Here is a 15,095-nt window from a genome sequence, read left to right on the forward strand (position 1 = left end):
CAATTATTAACAGCGATAAAAAAAACCGTACATTGAGAAAATTAAAAGAATTTTCGGAATATGAAATCTCGATAAGGGCAAGAGAAGGATCAATTAAACGTTACTAATGATTGTTCCAATAACGACCGTGAGAATGTTTACTTTATATATTCATGCTCGATCTTTTTCTGAATATCGTTTTTGCTATTATTAGTAACTCGGCATTAATAATTCAGCATTCTTAGGGTTGTTATTCAAGCGACCATCAGCGACAGAAATATTTACACGCTAAATAGGTGTTTTAGACGTGTAATCGGCCTTCTCTCTCCTAGATTATTATCTGCGGCCATTTTGTACGATAATTTGTATTAATTTGCAAATAAATGACTGAAAGAAAACATAATTAGTATAATATATACTAGACAAGATACTGATATGCATTTATAATATGTTTACATTGCATAATTTATATATTGTGTTTATATTTGACTGCGTAATAGCAATAATGCTTAGAATTAATTTCGCGCATGCATAAATTTATAATATAAATGTAAATTTTTCGATAGTCAAGAGTACGTGGCGTGTAGAATGGAGGAGACCGCGGCGAATACTTCCTCACAAGACAAAATCAAAGATGACCAACTAAATCGAAAAGACTCGAACCCGACGTTGCATAATAATGAAATCTCCAGTGTGCAGCAGGAGACGCAATTTACATGTTCTTTATACATTTCGTCTGCTGGCAGCCCTCAAGATCAAAGCCATAGATCCCAAGGTATTGAGTTGTATAAATATTGTACTTTCTTATCTACAATAAAACAATTGTATTTTCGTATTAATATAACTTTAGTGAACATGTATGCGTTCCTGATCCTTAAAAAATTTTCCCAGCTTTTCGGCAATGAAATGATAGTCCATCGAAAACATTTCTTACACAACTCAATTTAATATGCGCTATTTGAAGTACATTGTAAAGATAAAAATTGCGTTTCGCGATCTATGACTCACAACTTGCTCGGTAGTGATTCATAATCGAGATAGCAGCGCGTGACATAAAACATAGCGCAAAAAAATTATTGCAACATTTAATTCTCACAAAATCATATAATCGATCTCCTTTCTCCCTTTCAATATTTAATATCAAATACAATTAAGTAAAATTAAAATTATATAATAAAATAAAATAATAAAAATTAGGTGGCTCGGTTATTAAAATTAATTTTATATTCACGTTATTTTATCGTTCGGTCATTTATTAGATTGCGAGTTACTGCGATCTCATCTTGAGGCAGCTGTTGCTGCTTCCAAACCGCTGTCGGCGTGGCGAGTCTCTGAAACCCCATGCGGTCTGATAGCTGCCTTCGTCCGGGAGAACGACGCTGAGAAATTGTTGCAACGTGGCAATCTAGCCCAAGTGTTCGGTAGACCTATACAAGTACGTTTTTTTAATTTGTTAACTAATAGTTTCTCGTTTCGTTATGCCGTTTTTTTCTTATATCTATTTTTAGGTGGCACGATTCTCGGCGAGAGACTCTCGATATCGCCAAGCAGTTCTTCTGAGAGATGTGCCATGGGCCATACCGTTGCAGGATATAAATTCTGCGCTGACAAAACAAGGAATTGTTGCTGGAAATGTCGAACGTTTACGGCAATTTGTTCGAGTAGAGGTGAAAACCGTTGATTATTTTCCTTTTATTCGCTTAATTATTATGCAGGTTGAATGACTTCATATAATGAAGTCTATTATTATTTTGCACAGAAATTAAGATTATATTATATAATTTTAGATATTGTAATAGAGAAATTAATAAATTAAGATAATCGGAAACTATTTATAAACTGCTTATCGCGAACAGGTTCTGGACGCCGGTCATTACGATGCGCTGCTGCGTCAAGGTCTAGATTTCTTCGAAGCGGCACGTTTCAACGCTATTCCAGAACGCTGGTGGCGCGGTGCCGGCGGTATGACCTCCTCCAGTTTACCCTCGCAGTGCACTGCCGGGGACAACGGCAGCGATTCCCAGGAACCGTCGAATCTGTCGCAAGCAGCGGACGGCGTGCTGCAATGTTACCGCTGCCAAGGTTTCTGGCACGTGGCCGCCAATTGTCGGCACTTGCCACGTTGCGTCCGTTGCGGCGAGCCACATAGCGTCGAGTTTTGCCCCAGACCGCGCAACAATCCCGTATGCTGCCATTGCGCTGGACCCCATCACGCCGGTAGGTCTTTTCCGTTTCTTTCAGAGGTTTCGAGGATCGCTGCGCCTTGCGCGTCGCATATATCCTACTGATATCTGTTGCATTTGCCGGCAGAAATTGAGAAACAAAATTATTACGAATTGTTTAATATATTTCGTTATCTAGTTACCTATGTATTTAATTGATTGATATATTTTACAATCTTAAAATAATCGATTTATTCTGCAATTTCTGTCGTTAAGTGCATGTTAATGAAATATGATTATTTAAAACGTTTAACGATTGATAATAATGGAAGACTAACGGGAAACATTAATGAAAATTATTACTCGTCAAGAGGTGTACATGCAACATGAGAAAGTCAATTTCTTCCGGAAATCAAATTACGTAATTCGCTTAGAAGACATATCTCCATTTCTGTTATTAATTACAAACGCGAGATACATCTATGAAGCGTCGAGTAATCGGAACGGAAGATACAAAAAGCCGATCTCTTCACTCGAAAGGACGTACACACGCGCGACATGTGAAAGTTGAGTAGAGCCATCCTGAGAACCGAAATCGATTTACTATTTGTTGAACAAATTAGCTATTCCTGGATATCGTCACGATAACAAATGATAAATCGATTTCACTTCGTATCGTCTATTTATCAAAGATCTGCTATAAGACGCATGAATATTGGATGTTAGCACCACTAACTACACTGCGCGTACACTTACGTGCGGTACGACTATAATGCTCTTTAATTTTTTATTATAGGATATAGGCAGTGCCCGGTCAGGTTGCAACTATCCAACGCGACTCCCGTAAGCATCACGCTGAGCATGACTCGCACGGGGGGTCAGTATCCAGCGAGCGTCGTGAACAAATCAAGTCCTTCGTGCCATTCTCTGAGGCAGGGACACTGTTAAAGATCGCTACTTCTCGAGCAAAATTCTAATGCAAGAGTATATCGATCTTACCAGCGCTGCTGAATTTTCGTTTGCAAACATCGCTCGATTGATGATGGCAAAAACGCGCATAACTTTCTTCGCATAATTCGCAATGATTTATCTTGAGCCAAGAACTTATGCAACGTGCCAGCTCCAGCTCCGAAAAACGGGATAAGAAGAAGAACACGTTTGCGTCATCGAACAGCGTCGCCTTCTCGAGAAAGTCGGGGTGCCTTGTGTACAACGTTTTTTTTGAAACTTTTCTAGATTTTTACATGTAACATTTCTACAAATATACCGATTGCCGCGATACGCTTTAGTAAATTCTATTCGCGACGAGAATGATCTGCGCGTGAGGAAGAAACCTGATGGAGCATCGCTTTCCCCGTCTTTTTTTCCCTTTTTTAACGACGCATGGGTTTCTGTAAATTTACTAACCAGGAGATCACATATTGCCGTTTCGCCCGACTTTCTTCGTCCTAGTCCCCGCGAATGTAGGTCTCCCCACTGATGTCTATCGGGTCTGCCACCGGGTAATACGATTGAGGGAGAGGGAAGCTATGCGCGCGAGTATCAGACCGCCACTTTTACGTTTAGCCATTCGATCGACTACTAGTCCGGTCCGTTTGCGTACGACCGATGGATGTATGCATACATAATTACATGAAACATATCGTTCGCGAGCGGAAAATGCAACCTGTTCACGACAATCGGTTTACAGTAATGTGATCAGAAGCCCGGTATTACTTAACGGTATCGCTCCGGATGAATTCGCTCCGGTTTTTCACAAACAATTCTTTTGTACGAAATTAAAAAAAAGTATCTTGCGCGGAACTCTTCGTCGTTCCTTTTCCGCAAAAAGGAAATCCATATATACCATGTGTCAAATGTGTCAAGTGTGTCAAACGATGCTTATAACTCGACAAGGTAAGTTTAACGTTTGCCGTTTATTTGCAGTGCGAAGAAATTAAGGTAACATCGTGTTTCGTTATTTTAGAAGTTTGCCCGAACGACCGTTATGTGCCCAACAAATAAGTTAACTCTCTGGAAAAAATTCTTTTCCGTTTTGCTACGTTCACGTATCAAAGGAATTCGAGTAAAAGACATCGAACTCCTGTAAAATATATGGCATGAAAAATTTGAAAAACAAGACCACGTAATATGGTGATCGTGAGGAAAAGGATCGACATTTCGAACAAAAAGATGCATTCAGCGTGCGTAACATTTTTTCTAGTTGTATCGACATGCAATTTAAGTGCGCAACAACCAACATTCTTCAAGAGCACTCAGTTTAAAGGACTCAACGGTTACACACCGACCGCTTCGCTCACGAAAGACGAGATAAGAGTCGCCTACTATCACGAGCAGACAGTGGCAGTGGTTGATCTTGGCCCGAATAATGAACTACACGATTGCAATATAATCGAAGTGTAGTAAGTAATTTTATAAGCCATTCTAGAATATCAGATGAAATCGATTTGCAGAGTCAGTTCTCGTAATTATACCTTGCGTCTTATAATTATGCACTATTCTTGCATCGTTAACTCTTTCAGCGAGCTATCAGAGGCCAGTGAGGTTCTACGAAACCTATCTATGACCTTACGTCCGCAAGTGGTGTCCTTTCAAGAGATAACGAGGCTTATGCAGCAATGCGAATTGTTGAACGATTTTCAAGTGGAAGCTACGACCACCTTGTCCACAAACGCATTGAGCAGGGGGTCTAGAATAGCCGCGAGTTCGATAACTTTGTTGTCGGGTATCCTGCCAGGTCAATCGTCTACATCTAATTTTCAAGTTTCAGCCATTTCATAAATATAACAATCATTAGTAAAAATTAAACTTGTCTATTCCAGGCACGAAATGGTGTGGCACGGGCGACATAGCTGAAAATTATCACGATTTGGGCGATCTACCTCATATCGACAGGTTGCTCTTGAAACATTCAGATGCGATATCTTAATTTCTGTTTTTTAATTTGGAGACATCCAAAGCTCAATGCAAATTTGCATCTTGCAGATGCTGCCGTACGCACGACCTTTGTCCTATTAAAATCCGAGCTCAACAGACTCGCTACAATCTCACTAATTACTCGTTGTATACCAAGTAAGATCTTAATCATTTGTAATTAATTTATTTTCACAAAGTATTTCAGCAAAATATGTCGTATTTTATGTTAATTGCTAAGTTTTCTCGATTATACTTCAGTTTTAACATTGTTTCTACCTATTAACAGTTGTTATTCTAAAGCAATCAATATAAAATGTTCGATTACTTACAGGTCACATTGTACTTGCGATATGACGCTTTATCAGTGCTTAAAAGCTGCCAATCATCCGACGGCGAATCTGATGGGACAAATATACTTCAATATCGTTAAGGTGCCGTGCATAGAAGACATGAGAGGTAATCGGTATTCTTCCTCAGAACTGTCAAGAAAATTCGTACCTGTAAAGAGAGTATATTGAATGGAGGATATTATCCAGCGTTATTCACGTATCAATTAATGACGTAATATTATTTAGAAATTTAATACATTTATATGACTCATTTAGAGATAAATAAAATTAATCTCCAGTTATTTTATAGGACTATAAATATTCAATACTTTTTTGTATCATATATGTCATTATAAATAATTTTGTTATTGATTGTAATTTACTTATATAAGTATAAAGAATAAGTACCTTTTTCAAGACATCGTTTAGTTGTGCGTTTATGTCCACGTCCATGTCCATGTCAATTAAAACAGATTGCAGAAAAGGCCTGATTTAATGCTGGCAAAAAAGGCACAAGGTCTTTTACAGTTTTACTAACATCGGAGGATCTGTGGTTGTACAAATTCCCTGCAAATTTTATTAGGATAAATGAGATACTTAATTTTTCATTTCTCCGCATCTTTCTTTAAAAAAAATTATCTAGATGTAACTATACCTAGTAACCATAGGGTTTCCTTTCGAATGTGCATGTATGGATGTGACAATAATTTGTTTAATAAAACACATAAATCCTCGTTTGAATATTTTGGATTTCTCAGAAGAACACCTGTTTTGTCTTCGCAAGAATCGTGCAACGTGTTAGCCAATATACGTATGGATGCTGTAATCTTAAATAGAAAAAGTTAATATGTTATTTTCTTAATATTTTAATAAAGAAGATTTTGTAACTATATAGTAACCTCATTAGCATGAGTTGTTTCATCTGAAGTAGCTGAATACAGATAATCGACGACTTGTGGCAGAATAGAGTGCAAATGTGCAGTGCATGTTGGTGACGAGGACAACAAAGCCAACAACCAAATAAAGTTTGGATGCTCGTACATAAGGTTCCGTTTTTTGACAACTTCGACAAGCTCTGCCATTTCACTTTCCCTATAAATATTATAAATAAATTCTACTTACATTAAATTCTATTTTAGTATTATTATTACTATTATTTATATTAAATTCGGTTGCAAGTTTTATAGTAAAGTATGAAAACATATCACATGTACTCACAATATCGAGTGAAATCCTACGTGTACATAATGCAGAAGTGTATACACCACGGAAAGTAGAACGGAGTCATTGCAATTGTGTAACAATAAAATTAAACGTTTCAGGCAGTGCTGTGCATGTAAAATAGAAAAGGCATTGTTGCTTCCTGCAACTAGATTACCGATTGTCCAAATGCAGACATCCTAATAAAATACGGATTAACATTTTCAAGTTTACAACTAACAGAGTTTATTTCTGTCATATTTTGCATTTTCAAATGTGCTCAATGTCATTTAAGGAACCTACCAGCAATACGTAGTTTAAGCTGTCCAGTTTAGTAAGTAGATATGGAACGACTGCTTTTCCTAGCACTGTGCATGTTCTCGCACTTCCGAGAGCGATGTTGCAACAACAATTAGCTGCATACAATTGAAAATTTGGACTGTTACCAGACAGATCGCGTACCAGACATGATAAACTTTGATCTACTCGCAGAAAAGCACTTATGTTCTCCTCCGACTGACAAGTGCAAGAAATCAAGCAGTATTATTATTTTGCTATTTATATTTTCATAATTGATCACGATTCTTGCTACAAATGAGTTTAGATGTATACATCTTAGCATATCAATTTCAGAAAAATTTATTATTCATCTACAAAACCTACCTGAATAAGAGCATTAGGCAGGTATCTGTAATCCTCAAGAGATATCCGTTTCTTCTTAAGGAGCTTTGCTCTTTCATTAATATATTCAGTGGAAAACGGTTCATCTCGACAGACTCCCAAGTTTGTACGATTTTTACTCCACGCGAACGCACGATCCTCTTTTCTTTTTATTAAAGCATCTTCTCTCAATTCGGTTCGCATAATTTCAACTCTCTCATTCGATCCGCGTTCCGTTGACTTCTCAATTTCTTCTTCGGCAGTCTGCATCTCGAACCGAATTTTCTTGACTTTTTGTCATACAAATAACTGATAACTAAACGATTTACCACATATATCACTGGTTTTACACTTTATATAGTTTAAACTTTTCAACTATCAGATCCGTCAAGCTACCAGTATAAAAACAATAATACAAATGAATGAATTTTGTTTGTTCACAAAGCACGATCCACTTTAAAGCTACATGCTTTAAAACATTCTGTCCTTTTTATTTGGAAAAAGGAAAACGATAAAAAATGTTTGAAGCATTTGTAGCGCTAAGTAGATCGCAGTCACAGTTGCGATCGAACGCCACCAATCACAGCATTCATCACGCTAGGGATATTGGTAATAAGAATAAAAATACCTTTATTGTCGAGTAATAATATAACGCGCATGCGTTAAAATCTGGAAATATTTTATAGTACTGCATTGATGGCCTATAAATACATATCAACAATTATTGTGTTGGTGGACCACGGTGAAAAGTGTTTGGGAACGAGTATATAATTAATTTTCATTAGTGAAAGCGATATTGTCGACATCGTGATTTAACCTTTAAATTGCGAGTCCTTCTTTTGACTGTGCTAATCAGTTATATATTTTATTTGCAATAACTGTGTGCGCGCGCGAGATACATAATAATGGAAGAGGTTATAAAATTGGAACACTTGTCGCTGGTTTCGAAAATCTGCACCGAGTTAGAAAATCACTTGGGATTAAATGACAAGGATTTAGCCGAGTTTATTATACATTTGGCTGAGAAGAACAACACGTTCCCGGCGTTCAAAAAGGTGTTAATCGAAAATGGGGCAGAGTTTTCAGATTCCTTTATGGCGAATCTCCTCAGAATAATACAGCACATGAAACCTGCCAACGTATCTCCGGAGAAGACATCGAAGCTCGCGAGTAAACAAGACGAACTGGCGTTAAAATTTCCTGCACTGGCCTTGCCAAATGAGGACGTGCAGCATTCTAGTACAAACCATGCTAAAGACGAGGATATCGTTAACGACGTTATGGCGTCTCTGGAAGCATTCGCACCGTCCAACAAGAAACAGTCCACAGACAACGAGAAGAGCAAGAATGGGAGCGACAGCGGCGAAAAGAAGAGTAAGCGAGAGAAAAGAAGCAAAAGTAGATCACGAGACAGAAGGAGGCACAGATCCAGATCGTCGAACCGGAAAGACAGACGACGTAGATCCAGGTCTCGGTCTCGTCACAGGTCGCGTGACAGAACACGCAGGAGACGCTCCGGGTCGCGAGAACGTAGGAGATCATCGTCTCGTGATCGCAGAGATTCAAGGTACTCGAGGAAGCGCGATAAATCTCGCGATAGGTCTAGATCCGTCGAGGAATCGCTCTCCTTAGAACCAGAAGTGGGCAAGATCTATGCGGGTAAAGTCGCGAACATCGTGCCGTTCGGCTGCTTCGTTCAGCTGGAGGGCCTGAGACGCAGGTGGGAGGGGCTAGTTCACATCTCCCAACTGAGGCGGGAAGGTCGAGTGGCAAATGCGAGCGACGTGGTTTCCAGAGGTCAAAAGGTTCTAGTCAAGGTGCTCAGTGTCGGTGGGCAGAAAGTGTCTCTGAGTATGAAGGACGTCGATCAGGAGTCGGGTAGGGATCTGAATCCTGTATTGCCAATTGTTAAAGCGGAAGAGGACGAGAAGCACCTGCGTAATCCGGACAGACCTACGTCCTTGTTGGAGCTTCAGGGCAATTACGACGAGGACGAGACGTACTCGAGGAAACGCGTGCAGCGCTTATCATCGCCGGAGAAGTGGGAGATCAAGCAGATGCTGGCCGCGTCGTGCATCGACAGGAGCGAGTTACCGGAATTCGACACGGAGACCGGGATTTTACCGCGGGAGGACGATGAGGAGGAGGACGTGGAGATTGAGCTTGTCGAGGAGGAGCCGCCGTTTCTGCACGGTCACGGCAGAGCACTGGGCGACCTCAGCCCCGTGCGGATAGTTAAGAATCCGGACGGCTCGCTGGCACAAGCGGCAATGATGCAGAGTGCCTTGGCGAAGGAACGACGGGAACAGAAGATGCTGCAGCGCGAGCAGGAGATGGATTCCGTGCCTACTGGCTTAAACAAGAACTGGATAGACCCATTGCCAGAGGCGGAGAGTCGTACCCTGGCAGCGAACATGCGCGGCATCGGGCTGCAGACGCAGGATCTGCCCGAATGGAAGAAGCACGTGATAGGCGGCAAGAAATCGTCGTTCGGAAAGAAGACCAATCTGACGCTGTTGGAACAGCGTCAAAGCCTGCCCATCTACAAGCTGCGCGATGATCTAGTAAAAGCGGTGACGGATAATCAGATTCTGATCGTCATCGGGGAGACCGGCTCGGGCAAAACGACGCAGATCACGCAGTATCTGGCGGAGGCCGGTTTCACCACACGTGGCAAGATCGGTTGCACGCAGCCTCGACGAGTGGCCGCTATGAGCGTGGCGAAACGCGTTGCGGAAGAGTTCGGTTGTTGCTTGGGCCAGGAAGTGGGATACACCATCCGTTTCGAGGACTGCACCGGGCCAGAGACCAGCATCAAGTACATGACAGACGGTATGCTGTTGCGCGAGTGCCTGATGGACCTCGACTTGAAAACATACTCGGTGATCATGCTGGACGAGGCACACGAGCGCACTATCCACACGGATGTACTGTTCGGCCTGTTAAAGCAGGCCGTTGGCCGCAGGCCTGATCTCAAGCTGATCGTCACCAGCGCTACCCTGGACGCGGTCAAGTTCTCGCAGTACTTCTTCGAAGCACCAATTTTCACCATACCCGGGCGCACGTTTGAAGTAGAGGTGATGTATACGAAGGAACCTGAAACGGACTACCTGGATGCCGCTCTGATCACCGTCATGCAGATCCATTTGCGCGAGCCACCAGGCGACATCCTGCTCTTCCTCACTGGCCAGGAAGAGATCGACACTGCCTGTGAGATCCTCTACGAACGCATGAAATCGTTGGGTCCAGATGTCCCGGAACTGATCATTCTACCAGTTTATTCGGCTTTGCCTTCGGAGATGCAGACCAGGATATTTGAGCCAGCTCCACCCGGTTCGCGCAAGGTTGTCATCGCCACGAATATCGCCGAGACCAGCCTGACGATCGACGGTATCTACTACGTCGTCGATCCAGGTTTCGTCAAGCAGAAGGTCTACAACTCTAAAACCGGCATGGACAGTCTCATAGTCACACCGATCAGTCAAGCAGCAGCGAAGCAGGTAAATAAATATATCCGAATTAAATATGCGATGAGACAACATAGAAGAAACAATTGTAATAACACTTTCCGTAATCTTTCTATTCTGTCTTGTAGCGCGCCGGCAGAGCTGGAAGAACCGGACCCGGAAAATGTTACAGACTCTACACCGAGCGAGCCTACAGGGACGAGATGCTGCCCACGCCGGTTCCAGAGATTCAACGAACAAACCTGGCCACTACCGTGCTGCAACTGAAGACGATGGGCATCAACGATCTCCTACATTTCGATTTCATGGACGCGCCGCCGGTGGAATCACTGATTATGGCACTCGAGTCACTGCACAGTCTGAGCGCGCTTGACAACGAGGGCCTGCTTACACGACTGGGTCGGCGAATGGCAGAGTTCCCGCTCGAGCCAAACCTGTCGAAGATGCTGATCATGAGCGTGCACCTTCAATGTTCCGACGAGATTTTAACAATTGTCAGTATGCTGTCCGTGCAAAATGTTTTCTATCGACCGAAGGACAAACAGGCATTGGCCGATCAGAAAAAAGCCAAATTTAATCAGGCCGAGGGCGACCACCTGACTCTGTTAGCAGTGTATAATTCTTGGAAGAATAACAAGTTGAGTAACGCCTGGTGTTACGAGAACTTCGTGCAGATCAGGACACTGAAACGCGCACAGGATGTACGCAAGCAACTGCTAGGTATAATGGACAGGCACAAATTGGACGTAGTCTCAGCCGGCAAGAATACAGTACGCATACAGAAAGCAGTGTGCTCGGGATTCTTCAGAAACGCTGCGAAGAAGGATCCTCAGGAGGGATACAGGACATTAGTCGACAGCCAAGTGGTGTACATTCATCCTAGTAGTGCGTTATTTAATCGCCAGCCGGAGTGGGTAATTTATCACGAACTAGTGCAGACTACCAAGGAATATATGAGAGAGGTGACAACCATCGATCCAAAGTGGCTGGTCGAGTTCGCGCCCGCGTTTTTCAAGTTCAGTGATCCGACGAAGCTCAGCAAGTTCAAGAAGAATCAGCGATTAGAGCCGCTCTACAATAAGTACGAGGAGCCGAATGCGTGGAGAATATCTCGGGTTCGCAGACGACGCAATTAAAATGTACGCTTACAACTCGTAGAAATAAAATTTTGTAGTCATATTACATGTGTGAGTACATAAGATTTTTATTTTAAATAAATTTCTTAGAAATTTTTAGAGAAAAAATATTCTAGCTCAAAACGATATTTTCATTATTTCTGTTTAACAAATTATGGCGATAAAACTTAACAATAAAAGATACTTTTATTCTGCATTGTAAATGTATCAGTTGGTTGTTCTAATACATAGAAAATTACTTTATTATTATATAAAGTAAGGAGAATGAAGATTGACAATTTGTGAGATCGCGAAGATATCGTCTCGACTTTATTACAAACTGTTGAATCACGAAAAAACGAAGGGACAGAGTTATGTACAAGAATGCAGTTATAAAAACAGGATTATTTACAAATCTGTGGTGTATATATACGTTTGTAAAGTTGTATAAATATTTTTAAACTTTGTGCGTATAATTATACCCGCGTTCACGTTATATCATAGATCTATGAATATTCATCGATATTGATAAAAACTCTATCTCGGGATAAAATATACATTCTAATAATCAGTCTTGTTTAGAGAAGAGGACAATGTCTTGCGATTATACAGTTTCAGTCTTTCCCCTCTTGATTAATTATTCAATTTATTAAATAAATACATCTTCAATAAACATTTAATAAGATATAGGAAAACGTTCGTATTTTCCGATTTATTTTTTTTTTCCTTTTTTAATATTTTTTTAGTTAAGTTTCATGATAAGTTTGCTTATGGAGAGAGACGCATATACATATTATATATATACACATATACATATAATATGATTAAAATATTATTTGTATAAAAGAATTTGTAAGAAATTTATGATCTTCAAGAGCAGACAAATTGATATTGTGGGTAATCATGAAATATCACTTTTTCCCCCGCGCTTCCTTATTTATAATTCAATAATACTATTTCTTGGCTCAGTGATATAAAGTACATCTTCAGAAACAAGATTCTCCCCTATATAAATTGAACTATTGAACTTGTTGTTTCTTTTTTATTAGTTCCACTAATTGCCTATAACGTGCTTGGCATTCTTCCTATAAACATAAGACAATTACAGAATTATGAGTGAAAGTCGGATTGACGATTTTTATAATTCGTAAGAAGCAACGTAACGTAATGAACTTATTGTATTCGTACCTTTGTTTTCCCTTCGATGCAATTCGCAATTTTTTCCCACCTATCTACGGATGCACCTTTGGGATATTTAGTAAGAGCAGCTTCCAACGCTCTTTGCTGTTCCTGACTCCACTCAGTGGTGCTGACTGTGTTTTCACTACGAGTCTTAATCTTCTTTGGTCTTTCCTCTGTCGCAGCCTCCTCCACCGGTTCGCCAGGTTTCAAACCTTCGTCTTTTACCTAACAAAGTACACAACTAAATTTCTAATCATTCTGCTAAATAAATTCGAATTGAATAACTGAAGAATCGAAATCAGCGCGATAATAACAACCTTTTTAGCCATGTGCGTGACTTCCGCGACAGTGCGGCTCATAACACTCGCAATTTTCTCCCATCGTTCGGGAGTACCGCCGGGATACTTTTTCACATACTTTATCAATTCTAATATGTCGTTATCAGTCCACAAGCCACCAGATACTGCTGGCTTCTCGTACACATGATTCGTGTAATCGCAATCCTCTTTTTTTGTCGTTTCTTTATGATTACTGCCACTTCGCTCTTGCGGCGTAAAGCCGGATCTACGTTTTCGAACACCGCGCGATGTCACCGGTTCCGGCTCGGGCTGCTCGTTTTCTTGTGCTCTGGAACATAGATATTTACAAATTTCCCCAAATGAGATACGTTGCGATACGTAAGAAATGGGTGTACTTACAATGCCTCCTCTTCCTCCTGTTTTTTCCTTTCCTTTCTTTCTCTCAGAAGCTGTGCGATGAGACGAACGGTAGACGGTATGGCTATTATCGAACCTATTATCCACCTTGGTAATTGAAATGGAAGCGTGTTCCACATAGTCGGAGTAGGAATCTTCTCCAAGATGTCAGCCAGGTCTGGCACATCCATTTTGCTTTTCCTACATTTCTTTTGCATCTTTTGAAGCTTGCTACCTAAAACTTGCTCCTGTAACACAGCAGATACTCATTCTTACGTCAATCAACATGAACAAGAATCATATTTTTACTTTGTAAAGCAAGATACTTACGTAAGTGTATCGTTTTTCAAGATAGGCTGCCCATGACACGACATATTGTCCTATCGTGATGACTGTGAATAGAATAATGCTCATTTCCAGTAGTCCCATTTTCCGAACATGGCGATAATAATACACCGCTGATCGCCAATTTGGCAGACCATTGACAAGTACATTGTCATACTTCTGTCGCTTTCCAGGATCCTTCAGGATATCGTAGACAGCAACTAACTAAAGAAACAGCACAAGTTGCTAATATGATACTTTAATCACCTTGATATCTTGTTTACTCTTATTTCTATATACACAAAGCACCTTTCTAAATTGTTCCTCCGCATCTTCCGCAGGATTTTTATCTGGATGTAATTGTAACGACAAGCGTCTGAAAGCCTTCTTGATTTCCGACGCATTTGCAGTCTGGAAGAAAAATTGAAACAGAAATTAAACTCCACATTCTGTGCAGTCTCTGCACGTAAATGTACTTGCATTGTACAAGTATTCAAACTTGTGTCCGCATGATAAATACCTGTGTGACGCCCAAGACGTTGTAGAAATTTTCATTGACCTCCTCGGCGACGTCGAACACTTCCAAATCATCGTTATCCCACGCGTGGCAGGATCGAAATACACTCAGAACATGGAAAATCCCGAAAATTATCAATGGTACGTTCATTTTTGTCCGCCGCATATAGACATAATTATTAACACACGCGCGTTCTCTCACTGTCCCGTGCGAAATTCGAATTTTACTATGACATAACGTTGATTTTCGGCAATCAGGCTCAATCGGTCGCGCATGAGAGTTGGGTTAGGAAACCTCTTTTACGATACTGCCACATTGCAATTATCTTTCACGCGCGATTATTTGCGATACGTCAGGATTATTAGAACATGGTTGATACTTATGGGAAATAAAAATAAAGCATTTGTCAATCTGTGCGAACCAGCCTTCACGCGTACTCCACGAATCACAGACCAATGTTGTTTCTTACATGTCAATATTAATGATTGAAAATGTCCAATCATCAATCGTAGGCAATTTATATTTAATAATTATACACAAGGGTTTACA

The 15,095-nt window shown here is 40.7% G+C and overlaps 5 protein-coding genes across 9 annotated transcripts; 3 read left to right on the forward strand and 2 right to left on the reverse strand.

Annotated features, from left to right (window-relative positions):
* Nucleotides 1-567: 567 nt before the first annotated feature.
* Nucleotides 568-1,727, forward strand: LOC113561858. The gene is made up of 3 exons (XM_026969278.1): nt 568-754; nt 1,200-1,414; nt 1,488-1,727. Exons 1-3 carry the CDS (start codon nt 568-570, stop codon nt 1,701-1,703), a joined length of 618 nt encoding a protein of 205 aa, XP_026825079.1. The 3' UTR covers nt 1,704-1,727.
* LOC105282701 lies at nt 904-7,761 on the reverse strand. Of its 4 annotated transcripts, none has more exons than XM_011344910.3 (8): nt 7,250-7,755; nt 6,890-7,102; nt 6,605-6,786; nt 6,286-6,478; nt 6,042-6,213; nt 5,795-5,953; nt 5,387-5,555; nt 904-1,406 (listed from the first exon to the last, which is right to left on the reverse strand). In XM_011344910.3, exons 1-6 carry the CDS (start codon nt 7,514-7,516, stop codon nt 5,847-5,849), a joined length of 1,134 nt encoding a protein of 377 aa, XP_011343212.1. In that variant the 5' UTR covers nt 7,517-7,755; the 3' UTR covers nt 904-1,406; nt 5,387-5,555; nt 5,795-5,846. The 4 variants fall into 4 exon arrangements, with proteins under 4 accessions (XP_011343212.1, XP_011343219.1, XP_026824925.1 ...); XM_011344917.3 differs by lacking the exon at nt 904-1,406 and adding an exon at nt 2,084-2,270 and having other exon boundaries at nt 5,387-5,455; XM_026969124.1 differs by lacking the exon at nt 904-1,406 and having other exon boundaries at nt 5,225-5,455.
* On the forward strand, nt 3,122-5,688 carry LOC105282685. Its single transcript, XM_011344891.3, has 6 exons — nt 3,122-4,037; nt 4,108-4,543; nt 4,664-4,878; nt 4,964-5,036; nt 5,127-5,213; nt 5,389-5,688. Exons 2-6 carry the CDS (start codon nt 4,272-4,274, stop codon nt 5,573-5,575), a joined length of 834 nt encoding a protein of 277 aa, XP_011343193.1. The 5' UTR covers nt 3,122-4,037; nt 4,108-4,271; the 3' UTR covers nt 5,576-5,688.
* Nucleotides 7,762-7,925: 164 nt separating the features above from the next.
* Nucleotides 7,926-12,052, forward strand: LOC105282682 (ATP-dependent RNA helicase DHX8). Its single transcript, XM_011344879.3, has 2 exons — nt 7,926-10,746; nt 10,842-12,052. The coding sequence occupies exons 1-2, from the start codon at nt 8,152-8,154 to the stop codon at nt 11,847-11,849; spliced, it is 3,603 nt and encodes a 1,200-aa protein (XP_011343181.1). The 5' UTR covers nt 7,926-8,151; the 3' UTR covers nt 11,850-12,052.
* A 409-nt stretch (nt 12,053-12,461) lies between these two features.
* LOC105282658 (dnaJ homolog subfamily C member 1) lies at nt 12,462-14,882 on the reverse strand. 2 transcript variants are annotated; one of them, XM_011344825.3, is made up of 7 exons: nt 14,550-14,879; nt 14,339-14,440; nt 14,036-14,254; nt 13,709-13,953; nt 13,328-13,637; nt 13,017-13,235; nt 12,462-12,913 (listed from the first exon to the last, which is right to left on the reverse strand). In XM_011344825.3, exons 1-7 carry the CDS (start codon nt 14,709-14,711, stop codon nt 12,848-12,850), a joined length of 1,323 nt encoding a protein of 440 aa, XP_011343127.2. In that variant the 5' UTR covers nt 14,712-14,879; the 3' UTR covers nt 12,462-12,847. The 2 variants fall into 2 exon arrangements, with proteins under 2 accessions (XP_011343127.2, XP_011343136.2); XM_011344834.3 differs by lacking the exon at nt 12,462-12,913 and having other exon boundaries at nt 13,026-13,251; nt 14,550-14,882.
* Between the last annotated feature and the right edge of the window lie 213 nt (nt 14,883-15,095).

This window comes from Ooceraea biroi, chromosome 4 (assembly GCF_003672135.1).
Source record: "Ooceraea biroi isolate clonal line C1 chromosome 4, Obir_v5.4, whole genome shotgun sequence".
Classification (NCBI taxonomy): Eukaryota; Metazoa; Arthropoda; class Insecta; order Hymenoptera; family Formicidae; genus Ooceraea; species Ooceraea biroi.

What these genes read in the sequence shown, in the direction of transcription:
- LOC113561858 (XM_026969278.1), top strand. Translation starts at nt 568, where the DNA reads ATGGAGGAGACCGCGGCGAATACTTCCTCACAAGACAAAATCAAAGAT. An exon ending in TCAAAGCCATAGATCCCAAG is followed by an intron (nt 755 to 1,199) that starts GTATTGAGTTGT and finishes ATTAAAATTAAT; the next exon opens with TTTATATTCACGTTATTTTA. An exon ending in TGTTCGGTAGACCTATACAA is followed by an intron (nt 1,415 to 1,487) that starts GTACGTTTTTTT and finishes ATCTATTTTTAG; the next exon opens with GTGGCACGATTCTCGGCGAG.
- LOC105282685 (XM_011344891.3), top strand. Translation starts at nt 4,272, where the DNA reads ATGGTGATCGTGAGGAAAAGGATCGACATTTCGAACAAAAAGATGCAT. An exon ending in TGCAATATAATCGAAGTGTA is followed by an intron (nt 4,544 to 4,663) that starts GTAAGTAATTTT and finishes TAACTCTTTCAG; the next exon opens with CGAGCTATCAGAGGCCAGTG. An exon ending in GTTGTCGGGTATCCTGCCAG is followed by an intron (nt 4,879 to 4,963) that starts GTCAATCGTCTA and finishes TGTCTATTCCAG; the next exon opens with GCACGAAATGGTGTGGCACG.
- LOC105282701 (XM_011344910.3), bottom strand. Translation starts at nt 7,516, where the DNA reads ATGCAGACTGCCGAAGAAGAAATTGAGAAGTCAACGGAACGCGGATCG. An exon ending in TGCCTAATGCTCTTATTCAG is followed by an intron (nt 7,103 to 7,249) that starts GTAGGTTTTGTA and finishes TGCACTTGTCAG; the next exon opens with TCGGAGGAGAACATAAGTGC. An exon ending in GTAGGATTTCACTCGATATT is followed by an intron (nt 6,479 to 6,604) that starts GTGAGTACATGT and finishes TAATATTTATAG; the next exon opens with GGAAAGTGAAATGGCAGAGC.
- LOC105282682 (XM_011344879.3), top strand. Translation starts at nt 8,152, where the DNA reads ATGGAAGAGGTTATAAAATTGGAACACTTGTCGCTGGTTTCGAAAATC. An exon ending in GTCAAGCAGCAGCGAAGCAG is followed by an intron (nt 10,747 to 10,841) that starts GTAAATAAATAT and finishes TCTGTCTTGTAG; the next exon opens with CGCGCCGGCAGAGCTGGAAG.
- LOC105282658 (XM_011344825.3), bottom strand. Translation starts at nt 14,711, where the DNA reads ATGCGGCGGACAAAAATGAACGTACCATTGATAATTTTCGGGATTTTC. An exon ending in CAGGAGGAAGAGGAGGCATT is followed by an intron (nt 13,638 to 13,708) that starts GTAAGTACACCC and finishes TCTATGTTCCAG; the next exon opens with AGCACAAGAAAACGAGCAGC. An exon ending in GCATCGAAGGGAAAACAAAG is followed by an intron (nt 12,914 to 13,016) that starts GTACGAATACAA and finishes TTATGTTTATAG; the next exon opens with GAAGAATGCCAAGCACGTTA.